Here is a 24,325-nt window from a genome sequence, read left to right as displayed (position 1 = left end):
AATTTAGGATTTAAACTAAAAATATATTTTCAGCCAAAGATAATTTGGGGTTTTAGAAAAATATTTAATGGTAAAAGTTAAATTTAATTGAGAAAATTAACAGAGAGGAGATGTTTGATATATTTGTTAGGTAAAAGGGGAGGTAAGTGACATTATCCAACTAAGAGGGGATCTAAGTGTTATTTATTCAGTTAAGAGGGGTGGTAAGTGATATTTAGCTAATTATTTATTACAGACCCCAATAAAACGTTATATACGATATGACGATACGATACAAAATATGTAACGAACCAGTTACAAAAGTGGGAAAAACAAAGGGTTTATTTGCAGAGGCGGAACTCGACTCTCTCAGCCTCTCTCTCGACTCTCTTAGCCTCTCTCGCTGCGAGTTGTAGACTAGTAGTAGCCTCTGTCTCCTCTTCAGCCGCTGTTCAGGGGATTTTTATTTGCAGCAACCCTGCTGCCAGTAGCCAATGATTGAGATATTGTGATGTACATTATAATAGATCCAACACTAATAAGAGTAAATGTATGAGTACATATGTAAATAAAATTAGTTTTTACATTTCTAAGGTTTATAAATTTTTTTTTTTTTTTTTCAGGTTCAAAGGCGCTTTTTATACATAAGGATAACGATATTATATATGCCGCCGGAATTTAACCCATGACCTCTTCACGAAAATCCCTAACCAGGTTTATAAGTTATAACTTTGAGAGTTTGAGAGCCTTGTTTCGCGCGAGTGCTTTCCAAACAAAGCGGTCGAGATGCCTTCACGGGTTCAAACTTCAGATTATTCCTCACAAAGTTACCATACCTGCTTACATTAGCTACTAGCAACTCCACATTGACGCAGGCACCTCCGGCAAATCCCTCTGCTCCCACTCTCCTAAATCAGGAAAGCCAGAAAGAGAAAGAGAAGAGATGCAGAGGTATGATGGTGGTGGTTTCAGTTCCCTTCTCTCTCTTGTCTTTATTTTCTTTTAAAAAAAAGTTTATTTTAGAGATCAAAGAGGTTTGGCCGTTTGAGAATCCTTTACAGCTTCTACCGATTGGGTTTGTTGGAAGGCGTTATCGCCGGAAGGGGAGAACAGAGACCACGAAGCGGTGAACGTTTCTGGTCCAAGAGCTGTGGATATAAGTGGGTTGAAGTATCCTGAGACGATGGTAGTGGTGAGAGGTTTCGATCCATTGCAGGATAGGCAGAGAGAGTTCCATCACTGGCTCCCAAGATCTGGGAAAGAAAGACGGTAGTATGACTCTAGGTTTTGCTTCTGCTGCCACCGAAACCTTACGCTAGCATTTTTTTTTTTGGGTAGACTTACGGTAGCATTTGAGACTCGGGTAAGTTGGGTTTCATTTTGTAAATTAAAAAATTATTAAACCCTTATAATTATTTAGATTACGTGGCGTAATCTACGCCGTTGGCTGCTTGCTGCAGTAGCAGCAAATAAAAATCCCCTAGTAGCCTCTTCAACTTCTCATCTGTTATTCTTCGCCCCCATTCCCTTCTGCTATTGTTTCCTCCTCGTGCTACTCCGCCGCCTAATCTCACTGCTAGGTTGCCACAGCTATCTCCCTCGTTCAAGGACAGAAGCCCATTTTAGGGTTTCCTCCCAGAGGCCTACAGGTGAAACATGAAATCGCAGTCAAATATCTATGCATTATTAGTACTAATATTCTGTGTTTTGTCACTTTGGTTGTAATTCTTTGTTCTCCAGTTTGGTGCTTTGCGTTATCAGATGTGATTAGGAATAAGATACAATGGCTTCCAGGGTAAGTCATACGGTTTGGTCGTTAGATATTGGTCTTTATTTTATTTTTATACAAGAGGGAATTCTTGTCTGTGAGCTCTTGTGCAGGCTATAACATTATTTACAGGAATCTGTGGGATCAGCCCCATTTCTTCCCTTTAATGTCTATCTATTTTTGAGTTTTATTTTGATTATTTTTCCATTAAGCTACGAATGATCGTATTGGAGCTGGTCTAGTTGGGAGTAACTCCAATAAGTGATAAGCTACTAGAAAGTTATTTGAAGTGTCATAGCCACGTTCAACTAAGCCTCTAAATGCTCCTATGGAGAAGTGATATAATTTAGATTGAAGGATTTAGAAAAACTAGGGCCTGACCAAAGATTACCTTAAGAGAAGTTGTGAGAAATGATAGGCATGGCTTAGGCCTTGTATCTAACATGACTTTAAACAGAGCAGACTGGAAGGCAATAATTCATGTAGCGGACCCCATATAATTGGGACAAGGCTTCTTTGTTGTTGTTGTTTTCCCTGTTTCTGCCCATCAATTGGTATAGTCAATTTTTTAATTTTTGAAAACCAATAGTAGAGGGATATTTGACTATAATAAACCAGTAAAGAAACCAACTACAGGCTGAAACCGATAGGACCAATAGTTGATTGGTTTATCCATGTATAGGGTGGTGGAGAATACAAAAGAAGTATATCTGCAGGGTACCAGTTACTGATGTTGATTACCTGGGAAGTGTTTCCATGAATCTTGGTTTTTGGCTTTCAAAGAGTATTGTGGTTCCAGAGGCAGAAATTGGGATTGATTGTTTAAAACAGTTTTGTGTCATCTATTTACCAAAAAGTTATCATTTAGTCACTGCATGTTATAAAGGGGAAAACCCTAAAAGATGGCTAATTACTTGAAAAGCTCCAATTTACTGTTATGAATAAAAATACCCAGTTATATGCCTGGTCAACAAACTCTACTATATGCCAGGAACCGTATGGATGACTGTAATGTCTTTCTGTCTTGGAGAATGGGTTATGTTTTGGCTGGTGTCGTCAGCAGAGGTTAGTAGAAGCACATCCTACTTTACTAGGTTAGTTTGGACTATGTTTACCTGCTTAATCCTTGGATTTCCGTTGCTCAATCTCATGTGAAACCCTTAACAAACATTAACCAAAAGAATGAGCAATGCAGACTCTGATGTATGATTTAGAGTGATCTATCTGCTGATTTCAGTTGGCTTTTATTTTTTTTGTCTTCATTTCTAAGTATCGGCCTACTTCATACACCTGAATCCTATAATTGAATCAATCAAATATAGATATACAAAGGTAAGAAGGATGGCTAGTTACAACTATTCATACTGGGAATTTTTTCTGACTTGTCTTTTCCTTCTTGAATCTTTCCAGCAAATGTTGAGAATGGTCTGTTCCTGAAACTTCAGGGGTACCTTTACTATGTATGAATAGAAATGATGTTCCCCAGCAGCAAAACCATCTAAACCAAGATCGTCAGTTCCTCTCACTACCAGCCAACATGCCAACAAAACATCAACCGGAATCAGGGAATTATAGAACCACATTAAACAAACTATCTATAACCTCAAGGGCTATAATAGGAATAACTAGTTTTGCTTGTTTTGAAGAAGTAGCAACTAGTCTTACAGTTGCCAGCCGTTATTTCTGATCTTGATTGCTTTCTGGTCCATTGTTCATCATTTAACATAGCTTGGTATCTACACTGGTTTTATCCAGATGCTTGCTATCAGATTATGTAAATCTTCATTTAAGATCTTATTTCTTTGGTCTGTTCACTGAAATTATTTTGCAGAATGATGTGACTGGGACTTGACCGTAACTTCATTGAGTAATGATGTTATCTTTAGTATAGAGTTAGTTTTGTATATATGTTCTCTAGCATATAAGATAACATCTTCTACAAGTTCAAAACTTTGTTTTTTTTTCCTTTTCTTTTCCTCTTTCTCTTTCTCTCTCTTTCTTTTTTTCTTCTTCTGTTTGTTTGTTTGTTTTGTTGAGTCCAATTGAAGTGGATGATTCGGAAAATAAAAACTTTATCTTTATGAACTTACTGCTAAGTCGAATTGCTATCAAGATTCTATCTTGGTAAATGGTATTTCCGATTTTTATTTGTTAGAAACTAGATCTCATTAAGGTCTTAGTTTGGGGGGTGGGATTTCCTGTTGGCTGATTTTGGTGACTTTTGGAGCTGCTTGAAGAGAATGACAGGGTGTGCTGCTTTGATTGAGACATGCTGTTTTCAGGATCAGATTAAACCTGTAGTTTTGCTTACATATCTTTGCAGAGCAACCGTAATAAACACATACTGCATCATTCCTGTAGTGCTTTATTGCACCAGATTTTTGGAAAGTATCATTGCTATAGAGTTTGTATAACCATTCATACCCTTTCCCACATAATTCCCATAGCAACATGACACTGTTGAGGGTAATTCTCTTTTCTTCTTCTTCTTTCCATTCTCAGCACTTCCAGGATCCAATCAGAGAGAAGACACTCACTGTTACACAGTGTGATTCAATAATGCTACTTAAGCTCAATCTCCTTCTTTCTCTTTGTTTTGTCCTTTCTGTATTTCCTTATATAGGTTAGGGATATTTATAACTCAGTAATCAACTTGGTTGAGTAGGCGATCCACTTGGATCAGCTGCCCAGCAACTGGGTTGATTTTGCAAGTTCACATTGTTACAAGCTCCAAACCCTCACCCCCTCAAGCTAATATAGGAAATTAAAACTCTATCTGAAACCCATTTGTTGGAAATATTACAGATTTGATTAAGGTGGAGCATAAGTAAAGGCAGAGCTGTGAGACTTTTGGGTGGTGACTGCTAACTAACTTTCTCCCAATGGGTATAACTGCTCCTTCCCTTATTCTCTCATGTTTGTCATCCCATTTTTGGGACAATATTTTGTCTGATGGGTTTCTTATATTTCCATTGCTTTGTGTTTTCAGATAAGAAGTCTGTTAGAGAAGCAAAAGCCCACAAAAGAGACCGGAATAAATTAAAGAAAAGGAAGGTGGATGATAATGGAAATCTCGCTGTATCATCTGCCCATGTTCAGATACAGTGTCAAGATGCTCCGGAAGAAAAGTTCATGAAAAGTACTCTTTTCCTCCCCTCTATTATGCAGACTAGAATTTTTCTGTATGAACTTGGGCACTAGAATGAACTCAACTCATCCCAACTACTTGTTGTCAGCTAACCTAATATTTCCTTTGCTTTGTGTTTTCAGATAAGAAGTCTGTTAGAGAAGCAAAAGCCCACAAAAGAGACCGGAATAAATTAAAGAAAAGGAAGGTGGATGATAATGGAAATCTTGTTGTATCATCTGCCCATGTTCAGATACAGTGTGAAGATGCTCCGGAAGAAAAGTTCATGAAAAGTACTCTTTTCCTCCCCTCTATTATGCAGACTAGAATTTTTCTGTGTGAACTTGGGCACTAAAATGAACTCAACTCATCCCAACTACTTGTTGTCAGCTAACCTAATATCTTGCCTGATGGGTTTTTCCTTGTATTCCCATTGCCTTGTTTTTTCAGATAAAAAATCTGATAGAGAAGCGAAAGCCCACAAAAGTGAGCGGATTAAATCAAAGAACAGGAAGGTTGATGGTAATGAAAATCTCGTCACTTCACCTTCCCATGATCAGACACTTTATGAAGATGAACCAGGAGTAATGTTCATGAAACGTATGTTATGTTTTTACTCATGTATATTTCTATTTAAGCAATTAACCCAAGTATCTCTAAGCAATTTTTCAGCTTAAACAGTTTGATACCTCCACATGCCTTGTTTATTCCTATTCTTTTATACTGGATGCATCTAGGAACATTTTTGCTGTCTGAATTTGTGTGTAAGAATAAACTTAGCTCATACAACTACTTGGCATCAGCTACCTAACTCTTTTCCAGATTTATGTCCTCCATCTCTTGATTCCCATTTGGACACACTGTTTGGTCTTTGTTTCACATATCCATACCATTGATGGTTGTTGCTCATCATTTCAACTATTGGTGAAACAGGATTTGCATGGCTGCTGCCTTGCAGTGGATAATTCTTATTGAGATTATTATCCTTACTATCTTAATCATTCACATCCATCTTGATCTTTTATGCAGTCAATGGTTAAAAGCTTAAAATCCATCAATGAGATACTAAACTATATTTATTTATTCGGATGATGATGGTTCTAAAGTTGTTTGGGTGGCAATCCTGCATCCAATTAAAAGAATGCTTTTGAAACAAAATTTTAAATGACTGGTCTGAAAGTTTTGATATGTTTAAAGCTGTTGCTTCTTTTTTATTTCAGATATAAGAAATAATTTAGGTGATAGATCAAATAAGAGGCATTCTGAAATTTTTATGTAAAGGTGATATCTTATCAGGTTCTTTTTGCTCCCTTGTTTCCAGCGGGTGAGGCAAATAAAGTAGAACAAGGAAAGAGAAAGGACGTAATGACGAAGAAGAGGAAAAAGGAAATGGGAAGTAAAGCTAATGCTGTCAAAAGTTGTGAAGATGAGAATGACCCTGCAAATCCAAAATGTATGTTATCCTGTCTATTGCATGTCATGTATTGTGAAGATGAGAATGACTGCAAATTCAAAATGTATGATATCCTGTTATTGCATGTCACGTATTCATGCACATTAAGAAATAAATGTGTATTTATTTTGAAATTATATCATCTTACAATATTGACCAGTCTCGTGGATTGGTCTGTTGGGCACAATATAAGGCATTCTAAGTAAGCTATTGGATTCCTGATGACCGTAAGTAGCATTGTCAACTGTATTTGTTTATCACTATTTTTAATCTGGATACAGTTATATTCCAAACCCCTCTATTTTCTAATGAGCCTGGACTTAATAAATTTCAAGCACTTGGTGAGTCTCTGGTGACTTAAATGGTTCAATCCATTTGTGGACCTGCAATTTCAGAATATTCTGGCCATCATTTTTCCTGGTTCTTGAGTTTCAGCACATTCCAGCCATCAATTATTCATGTTCTTGCGTTTTCTTTCTCAAGTGAAACTTTTAAGAGTCTCCTAATTACATCATTACAATTGTCTGCAACTTTAGTATGGTGTTACATTTGTTCAATGAACTTTTCAACCAGCTTTTACCCTGTTATGAACTCTTATTGCTTGGATACTTATTTCTTGTAGTCTGAACCCATAACTCAGTTCTGAGATTTTCTAATCTTGGTTTTTTTATACCACCGCATCCCGTTGTCATAATGCTTTTATCTTTTTGTATCTACTCTATCCTATATGTGAAAGATTGTAACTTCGTGAGGAGATCCTTCAGGCGGTCTATGCAACTTGTTTTCCTGATGTAGTTTGTTTTTGTACAACAACCCCCCCACCCCGGGGCCCAAAAAAAAAAAAAAAAGAAGAAGAAGAAGAAGAAGAAGAAAGATTGTAGCTTTGGGGAGTGCTTGTACTTAGTAGTTAATCATGTTAGGGGCAGTGTCCCTACTCTATCATGGTATATCTTAGTTGTAGGTTTTAGTGCCTTTCTTTTATGTTTATTATGTTTGTTTCGTTGTTAGACATAAGTACTTCTACTTTCTTTTTAAGAGTTAAGACTGATGCTATGATTTCTTCTATAAATGATAGTCCTTTTCCTCTCCCTCAATTTCTTCCTCTCTTCCACTTGCAGTTACTGGTTCCATGGGTCTGGGTTTCTTGTATTAGAACTAATACTTGATCTAACTTTCAATCATATTGGTGCCCCTGTGTTATTGAGTTTTATTTGAATGCAGTTCCTATTGTCAGTGATTATGGAAATTTCTGCTGGTTTCTGAACCCTAATGTACCTGGATTGTTTTAAGAGCAGTTGAGTATTCAGAATGGATGCTCCTCTTGTGTTGCTTCATTTGTTTTTTTAGTCGTTATTTTCCTTTTCTTAATCAAGAAACTTGCTTTAAAAAGGGCAAAAACTTAATGTGGAAGTTCTTCACTGCTCAGCATCTTGGAAGCTGACTTTGTTATTTTTTTTCCCAGGTAGTGGGGAGGTGGACGCTAGTTGTACAACAGGTTCATGCCAAACTGAAACACAAAACGAGATAGCAAACACTGCAAAAGCTCCTGAGGAAGTGGCTATTGGTATTGACAGCAAAACTTGTAAGCCTGTGACTTCTGTTTTAACCACCTAGAGGGTTGCATCTTAATATCTTGTTTGGTGTTGTTATTAGCTAATAGATCCAAGAAAGCTTCAAAAGTTAGAAAGAAGGATCGACTTTCATTTAAGATGACTAATAAGTTAAAGGGAAAGAAAGATACGGTTCACCAAGATGAAGTCTATTACATATCCTCAGAGGACGAGGACTGCTCAAGGGGAATGAAGAGTATGCACTTAATTCTTTATAGCTCTCTGTATTTCTCTTTCTACCACAGGATTGAGTGCTAGGAATTTATTTATCTATTTGCATAGAACATTTAGGTGTGCCAAAATTTCCCTTTCTCTCATCACATACACTATAATCTAAGGAGAATGAGTTGGTAGTAATACTCAGTGTCCTTGTAGACTGGCCAATGCTTACTTGGATACAGTTTTTGGAACTGGAAATTTTCCCCCATTTTTGTTAATTTTCTGTGGAATTTTGTAATGTACCATGATATATCACTTGGGACCATTTTATCATTGTGTCCTCTGTTGATGCTTTTCAACTTGCCTTCCTTTCTCTGTAAAATTGTAATTAGAAGCATAACGTGGTTGTCACTTCTTCAATTGGGGTTCCTACTGAAGCTCATATCGTCAAATAACTCAATGCTCTTGTCCCTTATCTAATATAAGATTAATTAATAGAAATGTCACTTTATATGTACTTGTTCTCAGCTGCTTATTGGAGGATTAATTAACTATCTTCTTTAAGTGAGACCCTTTTTCTTATGAATATCAAAAGAGTAACCCGGAGAACAACAAGTATATGATCAATATATACTAGTTTGAAGGTTCATGTAACATTGTATATCATATACAAGGTTACTGATGTAGTATTTGATTACACATTATTCTATAAAAGAAAAGAAACTGAAGGGAGATTTAACTTATAAAATGTTCTTCCAGTTGAATTTCATATTGCTTCCATTCTTAGCTGAGAAGCTTCTTTGAATACAGAGTGGATAATGGAATACCATCAAAGTAGACCAGGATTGAAGATACTGCAAGAAAGAATTGATGAGTTCATAACTGCTCATGAGTCTCAGGAAGAACAGGTATACTTCTTCTTCATTAATCTGTGTGTGTGCCTTCTTCTTCTTTTTTTTTTGGGTGGGGGTGGGGGGGGGGGGGTGTTTGTATAACTTGCAACTTCAGTGATGTGATCTGGGCAAGATTATGTTCGTTTGCTAAATTGTAATCTGTGGCTCATGTGCATATGCGTTCTAGTGTCCTTCCTTTGTTTTCATATTTGTGCAAATTGTTTCTTTTTTGTGTATGATTTGATTGTGTAACCTTCTAGTCATACGATGACTTACATGTGAATTTTACATGTGTTCCTTAGGACATGGTTAGTTGTTTATTCTGCATGTGTTCTTCATATTTATAATTCCATACATTTTTCTGTACAGATGGCCTTGCAATTTATGTAGTCTGTATTCCTTGTATTTCGTACACAGCACATACTTTTCTAAACTAATTATTTATTGTGCCGCACTTTTGCTCTCGTCCAATTTATTGTGAAACTTACAGGCAAGAAAAGAGAGGGAAATTCAAGCTGCAGAAGGAGGGTGGACTGTTGTGGTACATCATAAAGGTAGGAAGAAAACGACAGATTCTGAAAGTGGGGTTACTGTGGGCTCTGTTGCTCAGGCTGCTGTGGTAGATAAAATGAGCAAAAAGAAAAGCAAAGAAGTTGGGTTAGACTTCTACAGATTTCAGAGAAGAGAAGCTCAGAGAAATGGTAAAGTGTGAACTATCATCAATTGATTTGTTTTCAACTTCTTCAAAGTGAACTGATTTGTCTTTGTGTTGAAGTAGATAATAAAATAAATTGAATTACTGGAGAAAGTTGGAAATCATCTTAGATTTGACTGGGTTGAGGAATTTTGCCCTCGATTCCTGATTGATTTAGTTGTCTTCTTGGGTTTCATTCTAACTAACATACATTTTCCTGCGGAAAGTTGGAAATCTTCTTAGATTTGACTGGGTTGTAGAATTTTGCCCTCTTTTCTTGATTGATTTAGTTGTCTTCTTGGGTTTCATTCTAACTGACATTTTCTTGCATTTTTGTTTATTTTTGTTAACTTGCATCAAACTTTTTTGACATGTATCCTGGAAATTCACTATTTTTGTCATATGTAGAGATGAATGTTAAAACAGGATTTATGTAGTTAGCTTCATTTGAAGTTGACGTAAGACATGGGTAGTTGAGCAGAGTTGTAAATCTTCACCGAGTCATAGATAGTCTTGAATCCAACAAATTTTGGAAGAAAAGTTTAGCACAACCTCACAAGCATGATGCCTCTCAGGGAAGAACTTTGACCCAATGGGAATCTTAATAGATGGGGATGTAAGATCCTCTATTCTTTTTTTCCATATGTGGTTTTCATATTCGACTAAGAAAGGGAGGTACAGAGGGATGCAGACTTCCTAAGAACCCCAACTGAGGGAAGGCAGACTCCTAAGATCCTCTATTCTTGTTTAGAGGCTTAAAGAAATTTTTGAATGACCATTCAATCTCTAATATTTCCGTTGTATTTGTCATACTTCAACATTTTGTGGTTGTCAGCTCAATTTGCTATCGACACTTGTGTCAGTTGTAAACTAAAAGTACCACACCATAGGGCAGAAGGTTGGATTCATGTAGGATTAGTTGCTGTTATGTGCTATGGCAACTAAAATGGGATATTTTAGTAAGTGTAGCAGATGCCTATAAGCAGTTAAAATGAGGAATTTTTTATAGGTATGCAGACATAGTCTCTTGCAGGCGTTTGGGACGTGGTTGCAGCTCATGGACATGGACTTGGAAGTATGCATAGTAGAAAGAAGTGATGGGATAAGGCCAACACCTATATACTTGGATGTCTTGTCATAGGGATTTTTAAGACCAGTAGATCCATTTGAAAGCGGGCCACCTCCTGCACCTGCAATGTTGGGTTTGCTGTCATTGCAATGGATACTGATTCATTTAGCTACACTGTTCATGTAAAGTTTTGTTTATGGCAACCAAAGATGACCTAGTTAAATTTGTGTTTAATGTTACACAGTGCATTGATGAAGCTGCTTATTCCTTTAATGCACTCCCTCGGTATTCTACAGTTTTAGTTACTTACCTCTTTTCATCATGTGGAACTATGAAGCCTGTTATACTCGTACTAAATCTGCTATGAACTGTAGTGGTGTTTTGTTTTTCTAATATATATATATGTGAATTCCTTGTGCAGAGATCATGATGTTGCAGAGCAAATTCGAGCAGGACAAAAAGCGGATACAACAGTTGAGAGCTGCAAGGAAGTTCCGGCCCTATTGAATGGTGCAAACCTGTCACTGAGGATGTTGGATTAGTCGTAAACAATTTGGATATTCAACGTTACACTGAAAGCTGAAGAGAATTTCCCCTTTCAACAGGGTGAGTTGTTGGAAAAAATGCAACAAAATCACACTGAAGACTAAAATATCAGAGAAAATTGTTACTTTTTGCATATTTAAATTGAATATGCCAACGCTCTCCCTGGTCTATAGAAACTTCAAATATCTTTGTGCTGATTTGATCTTCTGTGTAATCTACACCACTTCTCTGATCTTTCAATGTGTAAACTGCACTATTCCTGGCATTTATTTCAATGAGAACCTCTTTCAAATGAAAAGGGGTGTTTTCTCAGGCTTGTTTCCTGTTTTGAATTAACGTGTTCTTCCTTATTATGTTTTATGTACCAAAGTAGTAGAAGGGGCAAGGTGCAGCGGAGCCTGTACATATTAATTTATATGAATAATTTTTGCCACAATAAGCTTTAATCTTTAGATAACCTGTCACAGTAAATGGCCCTTTGAACACCAAAATTCCTCTCTCATTGATAGGTATGAGACTTCTAGTATGTTGAAGGCATGTATGATTTCACAGCGTAGAACTGAAAAAAGCTCCCATTGTTTGGAATCCTCCAAAGTATGTTGAGAGATAGAATGACTGCAAGACTCAGTTTCAAGGAAGGAATCTCATAGAGCTGAGAAGATCAACATCCTTGAGATGCACAACCTTCCTGTAGTCTCTAGGTTCAGTGGTGGGATCTCTTCAATTGATTGGGTAGCAAATGCTATTATTTTTTCGATTTATCAATAGAGAGAACAATGCCATTCTTGAATTTTTTGGCGGAGAATCAAGATGTAAGTTCTTAAATGTCTGGTGGGTTTTACCATGGAGTTTTATTGTTAATCTTTCTGAAATTAGGGGGAGTTCTTTCTCCCTAGATCTATTAATTTTTAGGTTTTTTTTTTTTTTTTTTGGGAACAAAGGCATTTCATTTTCGTTTTTATTAATACTGGGATGGAGATATTAATATGCAAGAGTCGAACCCATGATCTTTTGTGTTTGTTTCACCACTAGAACAACTATTTTTAATTAGATCAGATTTATTGTGTTTTCAAAATCCCAATCAGCTCAACAACCCAATTTTTCAACAATGCCATAAATATTTTCTTTTGGGTCAAATCCACCCCATAAATATATTTTTTGGGGGTAAAGGAAGCAATAAATCTATTTCGAAGGAAATTATCCAGTGCATGTCATCTGCGGTTCAAGTCGATCAATAACAACTGCATGAGTCCGGATCTGCGACCCCGTTTGTGCTACCCGACGGCTTAGCACCACAAAAAGCAGGGGGGCCCAGGGGTGGTGATGGGAGGGTTTTTTTTTTAATATTTTCAGTGGTGGGCCCCATCATTTTTGTGGTGGAAAATCCGTCGGGGAGCATGTCGGGGTGATGATCCGGATTCCAACTGCATTGCACCAAATTTCATACTAAACACGGTTCGCATTCTGTTAGTTCTGCTCGCGGTATATAGATGCTGCTTTTGATCTTCATGTGTGTTGTATTCTCTTTGTTTTCTTCAGTTTTCTCCCATGGTTTGATATTGAATGTTACTAAGGTTGTTCTTCAGAGCCAGTGAATGTGGATTCACAAACTGAACTTGTTGATTTATTGCAATTTAGTTTCTTAGTTGCTATGCCTGTGAAATTTGCAGGTTTGTTTTTTTTTTTCCTTCCTAAAATGCTTGTTTCAATTTTGATCGTTGGAAATGGGATTTTTTCACCATGTTTTTGGAGGTTTGAGTTTCAAAGATGCTTTGTACATTTTAATGTTGGTGATGGAGTTATCTTTCAGTTGTGAGTTTTCTCGGTTTTGGATTCTTATTGGTAGCAACTAAAGACGGGTGAGAAGAAAAGGTATCTCACTTTATAATTGACAGAAATAGTATATAGGTGTCAGGTTTTTTATTAAAATCTATATTAACTATATTAAGTTTTAAAATTAGTTTTTGTATTTTTTTATTTAATTATTGTTAGTGTGTGGGACCCATGAGGTATGGGTGGTAATGAGGCACCATGAGTAAAGGAAGCCCTTCACGACATTGGTCATGGGTCTTAAAGCTTTTGATCATGGTGGTGTGGTGGGTTTATTTGAAGGGTGTAATTTACTTAAATTCTAACTTTTGACCATCAATTCTCATTTCAACTTCATGATCATTCATGGCCATTAAGAATTCATTGCCTTAAGAATCCTAAGGGGTGTAAGGTGAGGTTTGGTGAGGTTTTGAGACATTCCTCACATTCACATTATTTGTGTTACAAAGTTAATTTTTTTCTTTAAGTTGTCTAAGTGTTGTGTTCTAGCTTTTGGCTCCTTGAAGGGACTAGAAGAACTACTTCATTTTCTAATTGGAGGTTGTTTTATCTTGGAGGTGGTGGTGCATCGATTACCTTAAAGACATCACTCAAAGTGTGACTCAACCTCATTGATCGGCGATTCGTTCGGTTGCAACATCAAGCTCTCCGAATCGGCTAAGAGTCTTCAATTTTCAATTGTGTTGTAATTTTATTTTTGTATTTTGTAGAATTTGTAATACAATTACCCCCAACAATAGGTCATATGTATTTTTTAGGATACTGGAGGAAACCAACATTGACAGTTTAAAATGCCTCAAATCAACCATATGATCCCTATTCTCAAGGAAGACGACGAGAAACAAGAGAAGAGATGAGGAACAAGAAATTTATTCTTGGCTAGGCTTTACTGGATGTAGTAACAACAGAAGAAGATTAGAAGTAAGAGAACGTTTCCAAGCACAATGGGCACCGGTAAAAGCCAACTCCAACGGGTTTGCACAAATAGGATGCTCACGTAATGGGTATATGCAACATCAAGCAAGTCTGTTGCCATCCCTATACAGAGATTTCATTTAAAGGAATAACATTTGCTTCAGAATTCTTTTAGACAGTCTTGCATTCACCATCACTGTACAGAAATTTCATTTATTCATTTACGAACTGAGGTTCACCTGACCACATTAAACTAATCTGCAGTAATAAAAACCTGAATACTGACACTCTAAACAAATATATAAGTACATATGTATCTTTATCGCAATTGAAATTGATATAAAACATAAAAGAAATCAGACGCAGGAATTTATACTAAAACAAATCCATTACTAATATGTTCGTAGCAACATAGTTCTCTATTGAGGTGCCAGCTCCAAACAAAACATATTTCCACAGAAAAACCATAAAGGAATTGTACCAAAGAACCATATTCACTACTACTCCCCAAACATAATACCCTATTTATTCCTATTCTTAATTCTAAATTAATAAAAGGAGCAAATCAACTGAAATACCCTGCTGCAACATCAAGCATAATCCTGATAATCATCTTCCTCATCCCAGAAAGATTTCAGAGTTGATCGGGGAGACCCCAAATCGCCAATAGCAACAAAACTCTGATAAACAACACAGCCACCCAGACCAAGAGGTTGACACCTCTTTTCTCCGCCATCATATCCTGAAACATCCAGTGGACAATCCCAAGTAAGTCCACTGCTCAAGAGATCAGTAGCATGAATAGCTATAGAGAATTCCCTTGGTTGAAAACATTCTAACACCCTGCCTATCAGTTGATTCAAGTTCAGATTCTTCAAATTGTACCCTGCTGCTTCAAAGCTGGCATAACTAAAACCATCTTCAGGAGTAACATGAATTGTAGAGATTGCAGGACCTTCAATGGAATTCATAGAGTAACCGACAGTGGTCATCTCAGCTGCTGAGCTTGCCTGAGTCTTGTAGAAGACAGATGCGGACTTCTTGTCCAAGCCAGTCATACACATTTCAAGTGTGTAAACTGGGTTTAAAAATCAAAATCACATGCAAGCCATTTTTAATCCGAAAGAAAAGCAGAAAACTAAATACCCATTCAGAAGAATTTGCACCCAAGTCAAAAAAAAAAAACAAAAATTTAACCATAAAAATTTAATACCATTATCAGCCGAATCCCAAAAGCTATTCTCAAAATTTGCAGTCGCGAACGAAAGAGAAATAAAATCTACAACGATAGAGCTCTTTTCTTTTCTTAGTAGACAATGTAGAGCACTTAGAAACTATAAAACTGCAAAGCGAACGACAAGGAGACATAAAACCTCATTATTTCACCATCAAATCACATGCAAGATATTTCTAACCCGATTGAAAAGCAGAAAACTAAATACCCATTCAGAAGAATTTGCACCCAAAAAAAAGAACCAAGGGATAGAGGTCAGTAATCACCTCCTTTGTTGGTTTATTAACATGTTATACATCATTCGCTCGTTTCCTTCTTTTAGTTGATCCGACAACCTCCTAAAGCATGCTAACTTACTGCCAAACAAAACATGGTCATGGTCTTGGGAAGGGGATAAGATATGTTTGTGGAAGAAGACCTTCAATGGGATACTTCCCTTGAACTTTGGATTTCAGATACTATTGTCGGATTTAGGAGTAAATGAGGATATGTTTGTGAAGTAAATTTCTGATGTTTGACTTGCTGAAATGGGTCTTTGACATTATGATATTTCAATTTAAGTCAAGTGACGACAAAATTCAAGAAGACGTTTCACTTACTGCCGTGAGAGCTTAGTGATGATTGAATCTGGTATTTATGTGGGGAGTATCTCAGAAATCTTATATTAAAGCTTGTACTCTGAATTTCAAAGAGGTACTTTATTGCCCCCATAATATGATTCAAAGGTTCTTGGCCCTCTGAGATAGCTCCTTCATATAAATGATCCAAAGACAGTAAAAGATCATAGACAGTTATCCATTTTTTGATTTATAAGGAACTGAGATACAACGTCATCACGTTTTAGCCTTTTGATTGTTGTGTATGAGCTGTTATTTTTTCCTTTAATGAATTGATATTCATTTTAGAGATGGATGGTTAAATTAGCATGAATGTGTAATTTTTATTTTTATTTTTTGATAAGATTCAAAATGGCATTGCTTCATAAGATTCTTGATATGTCATGACAAACAGTTCAACTTATAGTTCCAATAGACTATTTTCTTGTATTTCTAGAGCATTACATTTTGATATGTAAATTTTCTTCTTCCTTTTCCCCTTTAAACATATTATTAGTTTTCATGTCACCTGTGGATAACCATCCCCTTTTCCTTTTTTTTCACAGGACGACATATGATGTAAGCTTGTTTGACTCCAATGCCACCTTTGGAAATCCTTGCAGAGAGACCACCAGAAAGAAGTTTGAATGGGTAAGGCTGTGAAGTTGAAATATTTTAAGTTCAACTTCTGGATGCATTCATTGTATTGACAGAGTATTTCCATGTTCTTGCATGAAATCACTTTGGGTGTGGCAACCTATTCAAGCAGAGGTGAGTGAGCCTTTCAATGCTCTGCGGTTACTTTTTGTCAGAGGTTAAGTGATGGAATATGTTTCCCTGATAGAGGGAAAATGTTGCATCAGGATACGTTTTCCATGTAAAATGCTGTAGAATTGTCAAGACTTTTGGCCTGGTGTCATGGAACCACATTTAATGGATCCCAGTTAGAGCTTCCAATAGATAATTGACTGCTGGACATTTAGAAAAGAAAATTGTTATAAAGCACCCAAAGTAACGGGAATGGCCAGGGTCATGCCCTCTGCTCTAATGGATCTTTCTACAGCCCTCAAACAAATGGAGAAGTCTCATACAGAGGGTGCAACATTACAGACATACACAATAAAGATGGAAAGAATCATCAAGCAGGCAAAGCAAAGCTCTGCTGGGTCCACTAAGGAGGATCAACCCTGCACCAGGCATGGATCTGATTTCTCGAAGTCACCAACCTAAGAAAATTGAACAGAAAATGCAGCTTCAGCTTCAGAACCTTGACCAGCTATCAGAGGCCGGAAAGAAAAGTGTGGAAAGAACAGAACATAGATAACAAATTAGTTCATTACCTTTTCATTGCAGTTTGGGCAGTAGTGATACTTGTGCTAGAGGCAGTCCATTGAAGGACAGAGGAAGCAGACACCGAGCATGAATGGCATCATGCAACCTACAACAGCCGCCAGACTTGGTTTTGACCTGTGGAACAAATTATAGTATTATATACACGCCCCATGTCAAAAAATCATACAGACTAGAACTTCTAAATATGGTTGCCTAAGATTTGTTTCCATTTTTCTCCCATCATTCCAACGTTGTCCACTTCATCTTCTTCCCTCTTGTTCTTCCATGGATTTTGGCTACCTAGATTTTGCAGGTTCTTTTATTTTTTTTGTTCTTGTTCTTGTTGTTATTCTTATTTTATTTATTTATTGTTCCTTTTTTATTTTTTAAGTTGCGATCATCAGCCTCCCGTTTCTGTATTTCTGGTCTTGTTGTCCATATTTTTGTTCAAAATCAGTGTTTGAAGTCAGGAGGCCATATTTAGTCACTGTATTTCTTCTAATATTTTCTATGGGTTTTATGGATGAGAGGGAAGTTAAGCGGGCTATATTTGCTGTAGTCTGTTCGGATTTTTTTTTTTTGAAATGAGGTTCTTTCGGCCCAGCTTGCGCGCACCACGACTACATCCTCAAGGCGATTTTTTATATAATTAATATAGGCGGGGCATTGCCTCTGGCCTCAAGGGGATTCGAACTCTCACCTCCTATGTGAAAGCGTTGGGCTTTACCAACTGAGCCATCCCTCAGGGTTTCTGTTCTGATTTCTATTTGTGGTAGCAGCTGCCGACGGTTTTGATTTCACCACATCAACAAAGTTTGATTCAACCCCGAGGAGTGGCTCAGTTGGCAAAGCCCAATGCTTCCACGTAGGAGGTCAGAGTTCAAATCCCTTCGGAGCCAAGGGCGAAGCCCCGTTTATATTAATTATATAAAAAGCGCCTTGAGGATGTAGTCGTGGTGCGTCGTGCGCGCAAGCTGGCCCGATGAACCTCATCTCCAAAAAAAAGTTTGATTCAACCGTTGGGATTCAGATAATGAGGGTTTACCTGTAATTATTAATTTTTTATTTTTATATTTGGATTACTTAAATTTTATCAATTTACAAACTCAACACCCAAAGCTAACAAAAATCACTAGATGACGGAGGCTGTCAATCAGCACACGCACGAGCTATATAGATTATAGTGGGCCGGCGCGGTTGTGCCTGGTGGGGCGTGGGTGGGAGGTGGAGAGCAAGCGCGGCGTTCTTTTTTCAGTTCCTGTCCATTCTAATTAACAGGGAAGTGAGCAGATTGGTGGTTGTTACCTTCCTTCTCCCTTCCTCCCTTCTCCGTTCCATCATAAACCAAATTTGACACACAATACATGAACGCTTTGTTTTCCTAGGTGGGCATGCAACTCATTGGGTCAAAAGAGAAATGATTTTTTTTTAATCTCATCCTCCACCACGGTTTATGTTACAAAGACAAGCTCAGAACCAGAAAACAGAGAGAGCAAGAGAAAAAATGTACTCAAGAACACAAATTAGAGACCAACCAACGTCTCTGTAGGAATTTAAATTGTTACCCACTTTGTAGATGGGACTGGATTTCATCATTTGTATTTCAAAAATTCGTGGGTTTTTAATTGTTTTCTCAACTGTAAGGGTTAATAAAAATATTTTATAATCTTTGAGTTTGTAGTCATTGTTTATACACTAATAGGCATCTATTGGATCACTTCATGGTAAAAATTATTGGTAATAATCAAAACGAAAAATGAAAAATGAGGAAATACAGAGAATTGGGTAACCAGTGCAGAGGATTTGGTCTGGAGTTGTAAGACATTAATGATGTTGTGAGGGGGGCAAACCTGTTGTATAACAGAATTGTATCACTATATTTGCTTCAGTTTTAGGGATCAGAGAGAATAATTCAAGTGGGTTGCATAACTTTTGTTCTTTCATTTGTTATTGGAAAAAGTGGAAATTGGATTTTGAAACCTTTTGGAATTATAATCAATTCAATTAGTATAGGAACTCTAGAACTCTGATTTGTTCAGTTGACTAATTGAAACTCTAGAACTCTGATTTGTTCAGTTAGTGAATACCATTAGTCTTGTTTACCAAAAAGATGGTGGCAAGGAAGGGGGGGGGGACAAAGAGAACCTGCAAAATCTAGGTGGCCAAAATCCAGGGAAGAACAAGAGGGAAGAAGATGAAGTCGACAACGTGGGAACGATGGAGAAAAATGGAAACAAATCTTGGACAATCATATTTAGAACTAGGTTTCAAAAATGGGTTATATTTTTGTTAAAACAGGTCATAAGATGGGTTACTTTCACTTAAAACCCTGCCTTCTAATCTAAGTTGTTTATTAAGAATATGTCACATGTCAAATTGTGGTGCCGCGCTGCTGTGCACAGCAGAGGATTTTTTCCCCAACTATATACTGTTAGCAGAGCATGCTACTCTCATGACAGGTCATGTTGAAACCGTTTTGGATGAATGTGTGTAATTGTCATTGAAGAGCATGCTACTCTCATGACAGGTCATGTTGAAACCCTACTTCCAAATTCAGAAATAGAAAAGAAAGTGATTGTTTTGGTTGGTAATCACGTTTTGAAAATTTTCGAAGTGATTTAACATTTATCAACTAAAGGTTCAACGAAATTGCCTTGGTTTCACGACAACGATTTTGCTTCAGTCGTGCATTTAAACCGCTCGGTTTACTGCCCAAACTACATTTAACCTCTGAGAAGAAAAGGTATCTCGGTTTGCTGCCCAAATTACATTTAACCTCTTAGTTGAAAAGGTATCTCACTTTGTACAGACAGAAATAGTACATAGGTTTGCTGCCCAAATTACATTTAACCTCTTAGTTGAAAAGGTATCTCACTTTGTACAGACAGAAATAGTACATAGGTCATATGTATTTTTTAGGATACTGGAGGAAACCAACATTTGAAGAAAGACAAAAGAAAAGATAATGGGAAGTAAGGTAATGGAGGAAAAAAGAAAAACAAAGACAGAAATGCACAATGGACACGAGACTAAAAAGCCAACTCCCAACATGAAAGTCTGTCGCCATCACTGTACAGATATTTCATTTAAAGGAATAGCATTTGCTTCAGCATCACTGTACAGAGATTTCATTTACAGAGATTTCATTTATTCCTTTACGAACTGAGGTTCACCTGACCACATTAAACTAATCTGCAACAATAAAAACCTGTGTACTGAAACTCTAAACAAATATATAAGTACATATGTATCTTTTCCATTATCACAGTTGAAATTGATATAAAACATAAAAGAAATCAAACTGGAATTTATACTAAAACAAATCCGCTGGAATTTATACTAAAACAAATCCATTACTGATATGTTCGTAGCAACATAGTTCTCTATTGAGGTGCCAGTTCCAAACAAACCATATTTCTACATAAAAACCATAAAGGAATTGTACCAAAGAACCACATTCACTACTACTCCCCAAACATAATACCCTATTTAATCCTTTCTTAATTTGGAATTAAGAAAAGGAGCAAATCAACTGAGATACCCTGCTGCAACATTACGCATCATCCTGATAATCATCTTCCTCATCCCAGAAAGATTTCAGAGTTGATCGGGGAGACCCCAAATCGCCAATAGCAACAAAACTCTGATAAACAACACAGCCACCCAGACCAAGAGGTTGACACCTCTTTTCTCCGCCATCATATCCTGAAACATCCAGTGGACAATCCCAAGTAAGTCCACTGCTCAAGAGATCAGTAGCATGAATAGCTATAGAGAATTCCCTTGGTTGAAAACATTCTAACACCCTGCCTATCAGTTGATTCAAGTTCAGATTCTTCAAATTGTACCCTGCTGCTTCAAAGCTGGCATAACTAAAACCATCTTCAGGGGTAACATGAATTGTAGAGATTGCAGGACCTTCAATTGAATTCATAGAGTAACCACAAGGGTCAAACTCAAAATCAGAGATCTTGGAATGGGGAAGAATGTTCCTTATACCAGAGACATTGGTCATCTCAGCTGCTGAGCTTGCCTGAGTCTTGTAGAAGACAGATGCTGACTTTTGTCCAAGCCAGTCATACACATTTCAAGTGTGTAAACTGGGTTTTTGTGGTTGTCCATTTCAGCACAAGCAGAGTATGTATGCCACTTCTGTGATTCAACGAGACTGCTCATCACATAGGCTCTACCACCTGATCCCAGCTTTCCAAAATAACTGTCAAGGATTGTGACCTCTTCAGAAAAGTTACGATGTGGAAATGGCTGAGCTCCTGGAAATGTGAAACTGCCACGCGTGTACCTCACAGCTCTTACAGATAGGGAAAGGGAGCTAGCTAATTCAAGGATTGGTGGAATTGAGAGAAGCAGTTTCGTAGTGCCACAGGTTTTGATAATTATCTTGTAAGAATAGACAAAGAGGCTGGACTCAGAAAGAATGTAAGAGTCAACATCTGCATTCAAAAGTGATGCAACTATGGTGCATTCAGCAGGAGTAAGAATCTCATCCAGCTGAGTTTTGGTCAGATTACGGAGGCCCTTCCTTCCAGGATCAGCAAGGATTCCAGGCTCAAAGAAAGATATCTCAAGCCTCTTTTCATAACCTTCAAATCCAATTGCAGAGGGTGGGGAGGCCATCTCAGTTCAGGGGAAGTAAAAACTGATGCTATGGGCTTAGACAACAATCACAGAAAATGTGAAAAATCGATTGCAGGAAAAGAAAAAATAGTAAAACAGCTTATTAATGAAGATCTGCTTGTTGACAATTCAGGATGGCTTCCGTGCAAGCTACACATGGAAAACAATATCTCAAAATTAGTATTCGTGAAACATTTGAAGAATGATAAATGCAAATGGACCAGCAACTGGTAAACTTGGAAAAAATTGTAAACTATAATATCTTCATTATCCTACCCACCCACCGAAAAAAAGATTTCTTGATTGCAAAACACAAACAGGATAGAAACTTACGTTGGAGTAGGCAGCGGATTTGAACTTCTTGATTCCACCGTGAGGTCTAACGTCTTCAATGCTGTAGACCAGATGAGCTTCGTAAAATAAGGATGTACTGCTGGACTTCTTCCCACCTTCGGTCTCCATTAGTTCATTCAGTCTGCTTGAACAAGTTTAGAAAAAGAAATTAGAACAAGACGGATGGAACGAAACAGTTCTAAGGCAATAAAACAGAATGAATAACATCAATCAGCATGATTTAAATCCTTAACAGAAAAAACCTACACTGATAGAGCATTTAGAAACTATATCAGAACAGAGCACCTAATAAAAACAGATAGAACTCGCAACCAGCTAATATAATTCCATTCAGAACTCATCCCTAAAAGTGATTCTTTAAAAAAAATGCAGGTTGAACGACAGGGAGACAAAACCTCAATATTCCAAAATCAAAATCACATGCAAGCCATTTTTAATCCGAAGGAAAAGCAGAAAACTAAATAACCCTTCAGAAGAATTTGCACCCAAGCGAAAAGAACAAGAATTTAGACACAAAAATTTAAACCATTATCAGCCGAATCCCAAAAGCTATTCTCAAAATTTGCAGTCGCAAAAGAAAGAGCAATAAAACCTACAACGACAGAGCTCCTTTCTTTTTTTAATAGACAATGTAGAGCACTTAGAAACTATATCAGAACAGTGCACTTAAATAAAACAGATAAACTTTCAACCAGTAAACATTTCTACCAAAAAAAAAAAACCAGTATACATAATTCAAGTCGGAATTCATTCCTAGAAGTGATTCTATAAAAATGCAAAGCGAACGACAAGGAGACATAAAACCTCATTATTTCACCATCAAATCACATGCAAGATATTTCTAATCCGATTGAAAAGCAGAAAACTAATACCCATTCAGAAGAATTCGCACCCAAGTAAAAAGAAAAGAATTTAACCATAAAATTTTCTCCCATCATCGATCCAATCCCAAAAGCGGTTCACAAAATACGCAATCGGGAACAAAAGAGAAATAAAACCCAGTTAATGTATCATCATGATCACATGCAGTCTATATTTCCCAGAATTTCTTCAAAGAAACACGCCAGAATACGGCAAGATGTGGATCAAAACTTACATAAACAGATCTTGTAATCAAAACGTCGATCTAAACGAACTCCTCTTGTTTAACCCCACGCACAGAGCCTGAAATTTACACAACAACCACAAATTAGATAGATACTCGAATCGAAAAGACTTAGATCGAACTCTATACCAACAACATATATACTTACGAAGAAGAGAAATCGGATAAAAAACCCTAGAAAAACAAACGATTGATTCTCCTCAGGCACGAAATAACTCAATAAGGAAGGCTTTTCTTCGTTCTATTGAACAGGGGAGGAGCATTTCATATATATAGCGAGTGAGCTCAAGATTTTTTACCCAAAATTAACCTCTATTGTTCGGGAAAATTACGGTTTCTGCCACCACATCTTGGTGGTTACGAGCCAAAACGAGAAAAAAAGGAAAAAGTTTGGTGGTTGAGAATTTATTGGGATAATTGAGTGGTTGAGATTCAGACAAAAATCGCTACCCAAAAAAAAGAAAAAAGACAACGGTGACTCAGTTGGCAAAGCTTAACATTTCCACGTAGGAGGTCAGAGTTCGAATCTTCTTGAGGGAAGGCGAATTCCGCCTATATTAATTAATTATATAAAAAGCGCTTTGAGGATGTAGTCGTGGTGCGCGCAAGCTGACCCGGATGAACTTCATTTCAAAAAAAAAAAAGAAAAAGAAAAAAAAAGACATACACACAATCGATTCACGAGCTCGCCCCGACTCAAATGACCGATTTACCCCTCTACTCTAGCGGGTGTTCTAGCTGGGGTAAATGTGTCATTTCGATGATTGAAGCGAGTGGAAGATGGTGAATAGTGTGCTCTGCCCTGAACAAGGTTTAAAGTATTCGACAATATGATAAAATACTAGCTAGTACGTATTTATATTTGACACAATAGATATGATATATCTCGATACACCACTTTATTTACATTAATCAGAATAATATAATACTCGATAGAGGACGATACGTCTTTTAAAATCGTCTTATCGATACGATACTAAATATCGATACTTTAAACCCTAGGCTTTAACTTGTTAAGTTAAGATT

The 24,325-nt window shown here is 37.1% G+C and overlaps 2 protein-coding genes and 1 pseudogene across 2 annotated transcripts; 1 reads left to right on the top strand and 2 right to left on the bottom strand.

Annotated features, from left to right (window-relative positions):
- The first annotated feature begins 722 nt into the window (after positions 1 to 722).
- Positions 723 to 11,949, top strand: LOC149005893 (ribosomal RNA-processing 7 protein). Its single transcript, XM_089168214.1, has 10 exons — positions 723 to 930; positions 4,737 to 4,886; positions 5,018 to 5,167; positions 5,325 to 5,474; positions 6,196 to 6,327; positions 7,790 to 7,891; positions 7,981 to 8,133; positions 8,907 to 9,004; positions 9,480 to 9,690; positions 11,174 to 11,949. The coding sequence occupies exons 2-10, from the start codon at positions 4,880 to 4,882 to the stop codon at positions 11,257 to 11,259; spliced, it is 1,089 nt and encodes a 362-aa protein (XP_089024340.1). The 5' UTR covers positions 723 to 930; positions 4,737 to 4,879; the 3' UTR covers positions 11,260 to 11,949.
- Positions 11,950 to 14,633: 2,684 nt separating this feature from the next.
- Positions 14,634 to 15,107, bottom strand: LOC149005892 (S-adenosylmethionine decarboxylase proenzyme pseudogene; annotated as a pseudogene).
- Positions 15,108 to 20,538: 5,431 nt separating this feature from the next.
- LOC149005891 (S-adenosylmethionine decarboxylase proenzyme-like) lies at positions 20,539 to 23,554 on the bottom strand. Its single transcript, XM_089169450.1, is given in 5 exon segments — positions 20,539 to 21,264; positions 21,267 to 21,990; positions 22,174 to 22,315; positions 23,291 to 23,358; positions 23,448 to 23,554. Coding segments are annotated over 2 exon segments (1,080 nt in total). The 5' UTR covers positions 21,841 to 21,990; positions 22,174 to 22,315; positions 23,291 to 23,358; positions 23,448 to 23,554; the 3' UTR covers positions 20,539 to 20,758.
- Between the last annotated feature and the right edge of the window lie 771 nt (positions 23,555 to 24,325).

The sequence above is a fragment of the Hakea prostrata genome, chromosome 9 (assembly GCF_041222555.1).
Source record: "Hakea prostrata isolate BN-2017 chromosome 9, UWA_Hpros_2, whole genome shotgun sequence".
In the NCBI taxonomy this organism is placed as follows: Eukaryota; Viridiplantae; Streptophyta; class Magnoliopsida; order Proteales; family Proteaceae; genus Hakea; species Hakea prostrata.
Note: the sequence above shows the minus strand (reverse complement) of the source record. Positions and strands in the feature narration are given on the sequence as shown.

What these genes read in the sequence shown, in the direction of transcription:
- LOC149005893 (XM_089168214.1), top strand. An exon ending in AGGAGTAATGTTCATGAAAC is followed by an intron (nt 5,475 to 6,195) that starts GTATGTTATGTT and finishes CCTTGTTTCCAG; the next exon opens with CGGGTGAGGCAAATAAAGTA. An exon ending in TGACCCTGCAAATCCAAAAT is followed by an intron (nt 6,328 to 7,789) that starts GTATGTTATCCT and finishes TTTTTTTCCCAG; the next exon opens with GTAGTGGGGAGGTGGACGCT.